Source organism: Tupaia chinensis, unplaced genomic scaffold, assembly GCF_000334495.1.
Source record: "Tupaia chinensis unplaced genomic scaffold, TupChi_1.0 Scaffold141943_1, whole genome shotgun sequence".
In the NCBI taxonomy this organism is placed as follows: Eukaryota; Metazoa; Chordata; class Mammalia; order Scandentia; family Tupaiidae; genus Tupaia; species Tupaia belangeri.
In genome coordinates, this window is record NW_006201797.1 from 1,001,512 (window position 1) to 1,006,500 (window position 4,989).

At 45.7% G+C, this 4,989-nt stretch overlaps 1 protein-coding gene and 1 pseudogene across 2 annotated transcripts in view; one reads left to right on the forward strand and one right to left on the reverse strand.

Annotated features, from left to right (window-relative positions):
• Positions 1 to 378, reverse strand: LOC102488780 (BBSome-interacting protein 1-like; annotated as a pseudogene).
• A 4,222-nt stretch (positions 379 to 4,600) lies between these two features.
• The window catches only part of RSL24D1 (ribosomal L24 domain containing 1), a 19,994-nt gene continuing 19,605 nt past the window's right edge, over positions 4,601 to 4,989 (forward strand). The window contains exon 1 of one of the 2 annotated variants that reach the window (XM_014582017.2): positions 4,601 to 4,771. In XM_014582017.2, the coding sequence (XP_014437503.1) occupies positions 4,691 to 4,771 (81 nt within the window). In that variant the 5' untranslated portion in view covers positions 4,601 to 4,690. The remainder of the gene's footprint in view (positions 4,772 to 4,989) is intronic. The other variant, XM_006163293.3, reaches the window with a different exon arrangement.

Genomic DNA, 4,989 nt, shown 5'->3' on the forward strand with positions numbered 1-4,989 from the left:
CAAATACTCTTTTCAGCATACAGATGAAAATTCTTTCCTAGTTGTTGTTAAATAGTAATGAGGTAGGATGTGCTCGTAAGTGTTGTTGTAAGAGGACCTAACAATGGTTACCGCCATCGTTCTTTTTCGGTCATTTCTTGTTGCAGACTATCCCATGCTGCTTGCTGCAGTTTTTCCCAGTTTTTTCCAGCGTCAGAGATTTTAAGGGTAAAAGCTTGGGTTTATATAGCACCATTGTGGTTATGTCTTCCACAGACAATTGCCCTTGTTTTGGAAAAACTTCCCAGAACATGAGCTTACTTCCACTGTAGTTGAATTGTTGGATACAGTACATTTTTTTCCTGAAAGTCCTGGTCTTTTCCCTGAAGCTTTAGGCATCCAGCCTGGTACTACCAAGATGACAGTGTTCTTGAGTCAAGCTACAGAAGGGAAGACCATTTCCCAGATGTTTCAGTTGGGAAGTGGCAATGCTGAGGGAAATCCAAATTCACGAATGTGGTTTCATTAGGTGCTCACTGAAGGGCCAGTCAAAACAACGTATTCTGGAAAAAGTAGTTCAGAATGTTTTCAGCAGACAGCAGCAACAACAGAGGGAACTACAACAACCTGATGCTGAGTGTAGTTTGCTTGTGTTTTGCTTTGATGACCAAGGTAACTGAGATTTAGGTGAAGAAAAAGTTACCAATATTCCAAATTTAATGGTTAGAGGTTAAATGTCAGTTTTGATGGAGTTGAAGAGAAAATCGATGAACTAAAAAAAGTATGTTGGAAAAAAAATGACACTGAATTTAGAAGAGAGAGTTAAAAAGTTCAAAAGCATTAGGTTAAGAAGTATAGGGAAAAGAAAAAAAAACTGTATGTAGTAGGAATTTTAGTAGGAGAAATTAGAGAAACTGGAGGAAGACATAATATATGAAAAGTAATAGCTGAGAATTTTCCAGTAGTGATAAAAGACACTTATTTGAAGATTCAGGAATCATAAGTCCTAAGCAGGATAAATAAATAGTATTTCCAAGGTTTTAGTTCAATTTGTTGACCATGGCATACATCTTTTTCTCTCCTTCCTTTTGTATTTTATTAAACTAGTTGTAAAGAAAGTAGATATTTATTTTAGAAAGACTTTTGCTATAGTGTGCGTGTGTGTGCTCACTGGAGAGACAGAGAGAAAATGAGAAATCACCCCTCAGAGGGTATGGCCACTCTGCAATCCTTTCTCCTCCATTCTCCTCTCAGGATTTTGGGCACGCCTACCCATGCATCTGGCATGAATTTTAAGCCACAGGATCCAGGACTCCACCTGTGTTCTGCTATGTGAGAGCCCAGCGATGTAACCATTACCACTATCTGCTGGTTCCTGAAAAGAGATTTCTAAGGCTGGCTACCTAACCTGGAGCACTGAGTATGTTCATAGGCTGAGGGGAACAGTCTCAGGGAAAGATTTAGTGCACAGGGTTAAGAACACGCTAAAGGATGTGGCTTTGACATCACAGGTGAGTGGGTAAACCTGGGTGCTCATGTAGGTGGAAAGGGTAGGTAATCTCTTGTTGAAGTAGCAAGATAAATAACTAAATGTTTAAAAAAATTACAGTACTTTTGACCTGCCGAGGTGCAGCAGTAACGCAATGTTTTGTGATGCTGGGCCCACATGGGAAAATCCGGGGTTTGCATCCCTGGGTCTCCTTGTGCCTTCTGGGTGTGCAGGTACATGCTTGTGATCCAGGCTGGCCGGGTTTTATTTTGTGTGTGTGTGTGTGTGGGTACTATCGGGGTGTAAAGACCCTGTTGGGAGTGTCCCCAGGCCTCCATCTCTCTCTCTGTCATGGAAGAAATATATCTTAAAAATGCAGGGAAAAATGACAATAATTCAAACACTTGGGGATTGGCTCCTAAATAAAGCAGAGTTCAGAGACAGACCATAGAGAAGTGACATTTTGAATCAGTGGAGGAGGGGGAGGGAGAAGACACTGGAATCCTATGTCTAATCTATACTTAAATTCCATATTAACTGAAAATGAAAATGACACTACAAAATATTAAAAAAATATGAGAAACAATTTTGGAGTGGGAAATATAGTTCCAAGCAAAATATCAAATCCAAACCCATAAAGAATTAGATATATCTAAATACACACAAATGAAACATTTCTGTATGGAAAAATATCATATGCAAAGCTTAAAATAGTGATAAATTGGGAAATAATTTCTGAAAGTATGTCAGCAAAGGGCTAACTTTAAAGTGTTCCTAAAAGTCAACGGCACTCTAGAAAATTGTGTAAACGAGTCTTACCCTCTTTCATAATTGAAATAATAATGAGAAGAAATTTCACATCAGGTTGGCAGAGATCAGCTTTGAGAAGGGTGTGATAAAATAGGTATCTTTTTTTCCTAAGAATTATTTAATGAATTGTTATTTTAAAATTTGCTATAGGGCCCGTGTGCTCACTAGAGAGACAGAGAAAACGAGAAGCAAGCTGCCAAGTCCTGGACTCAAATCACACTTAGCCACTTGGGAGTCCAGTGCCTGAACCACCATGCCACCTGCTGGCCCTGAAACAGTGGTCTTATTGGCTGTTGAGTGTTAATTGATGAAAACTTTCACAAGGTGATTCAGTATAATCTATTTTTTTTTTTTAAATTTACTAGACACTGTTTGGACTAGCTGAGGTTGGGAAGGAAGAGGGAAATCAAGAAAGCACCCCCATCCCCAAGCGATGGTCGCTCTGCAATCCCTTTTATTTTGTGCCAGCATACATGCACCTGGTGTGTTTCTCAAGCTGCTGGGTCTGCACAGTTGGCCACTGTGAGATACAGCTACCTTAACCAACATGCCATGGGCTAGCTCACAGCTACCAAATCTTAAAACTGTATATCCCTTGACCCAGAAGTTCCAGACACAAAAACTCTTTGGAGAAAAAACAAAAACAAAAACAAAAGTGTATAGAAAGGTTGTGTCAAAAGATAGGCATGTCCATTGGTAAGGGCCTATAAAGAGGATACTTTCATGCAATGGTATCCATGCAACTATGGAAACAATGTTAAATACACATTCCTGATAAATGTGTTTAATGGCTATGATGTGCCAGGAGCTGTTCTGGGTACCTGGGATATAGTTGTAAACAAAACACAAAAAGCCCTACCCCTCCTAAAACAGGTTCCAGTAGAGACAGATGCAGAAAGGGCAAACAGCATGCTCAGTGTTCTGGTGGTTAACGTGGCTGGATCCCACATGGTCAGTTGCCCGGTTTGAGTCCCAGTACTAGAAGCTTGAAAACCGCCAGTTTGTGTGTGTTTGAACCCAAAATAATGAAAGGGATGTGGGCCTCCCCACCGAGGAGGGTGCTTTGTCATTTTCCCTCTCTCCAGAGCAGGGCCCACTCTAGCAAATTGAAAGAAATAAAAAGAGGGAGTAAAGACACACACACACACACACACACACACACACACACACACAAATATACACCGTTTTTATGCACAGTCTCTGGCAGGTAAAAAAAGGGGCTATCTGCCAGGTAGAGGACCGGAGGCCTGGAGAGGAAAATTGAGCTGTCTGTGAAAAAGGTTTTCCTCACCACATGTGGAAAATCGGAATTAAAGTATGAGCTCATGTTTGTGCAAAAAAAGTGAAATCCATAATTTTGTCATAATAATTTCTCACAAACTTTTTGAAGATGTCTCAGGTGTATGGTAATTAATGAAGGGGGAAAGGAAAAAGAAATATATATTTAACGGTTTTTGCTCTAAGGCACACCAGAGATAAACATACAGGAAATGAGAGAGAAATCAGCCCCCAAGGGGAGGGCCATGCAATTGCTTCTTTTCTATTCTCCTCCTGGGATTTTGAACATACACAGGAACCTTGCTTGATTTTCAAGCCACTGGGTCCGGGACTTGAACTGCAGTCACCCATATGGGAGTACAGCGCCACCTGCTGGTCTCACTTCATTATTATTAATATTTTGAGAGTTTTTTTTTTTTTCCCCCCTTGCTATAGGGCCGCACTCCCCGAAGAAACAGAAAGCAAGAAATCACTCCCTGGGGAGGCTGGCCACATAGCAGTCCCTTCTCCATGTTCCTCTAGGGATAACAGGCGGACACACGCAGAGGCACCTGGGCTGGGGCTGGAACCTCCACCAGCCACATGGGAGTCCAGCGCCTTAACCACTGCAACCTGCTGACCCCACCACTTTATATTTTTAAAAAATTGCTGCTGAAGCCCTTGGAGCCTCCCGGGCTGAGCTGTCCTTTCCAGCACTGGGCACCCCTTCGCAGCAGGTTCCGGTTACACCCAGTACGTGTGCTGGGCCGGACGGGGCGGGCCTAAGGCAGGCGGTGGGGAAATGAGCTCCGGGTGTGGGAGCTCTCCGGGGCAAAGCACAAACACGAGACACCATCTCAGACACGCGTAAACGCTAGCCAGCACATGCGGCAGAAACGAAAAACCCGGCGGGCGACTCGGAGCGCGGAACCGGCGTCTCTCCCCGGGTCTGCGCCTGCGTCCGTAGCGGCGTTTTCCCCTGCGCGGCCGCCGGGAGGCGCCGTCACGTGGCAACCTGGTCCCAGGGCCTCGTAAGAGCCAAGGTCACTCGCCTTTTCCGGGTCGGGGGCGGGATAGAGAACACTTCCGGTGACGGGGTTACGTCACTTCCGCCCACGCCCGGCAGTGGTCCGTGGCTCCCCACGCGGGTCCGACATGCGTATCGAGAAGTGTTACTTCTGCTCGGGGCCCATCTACCCCGGCCATGGCATGATGTTCGTCCGCAACGACTGCAAGGTGAGGCGCCCAGCCGGCTCCCGCGGGCCCCGGACGCCCCTCCGGCGCCCCGGCTTCCGCGGCCTGGGGATGGCCCGGGTTCCCGCACTGCGAGAGGGTGGGCCTGGCGGGGCCCGGCGGTCTCGCCCTCCCGAGCGGAGCTGGCCACGGGGCTCCTTCGGGGAGGTCGGCTGTGCTGAGACCCGGGCACCATCCCGGCCGCCCGGCCAACCGGCGGG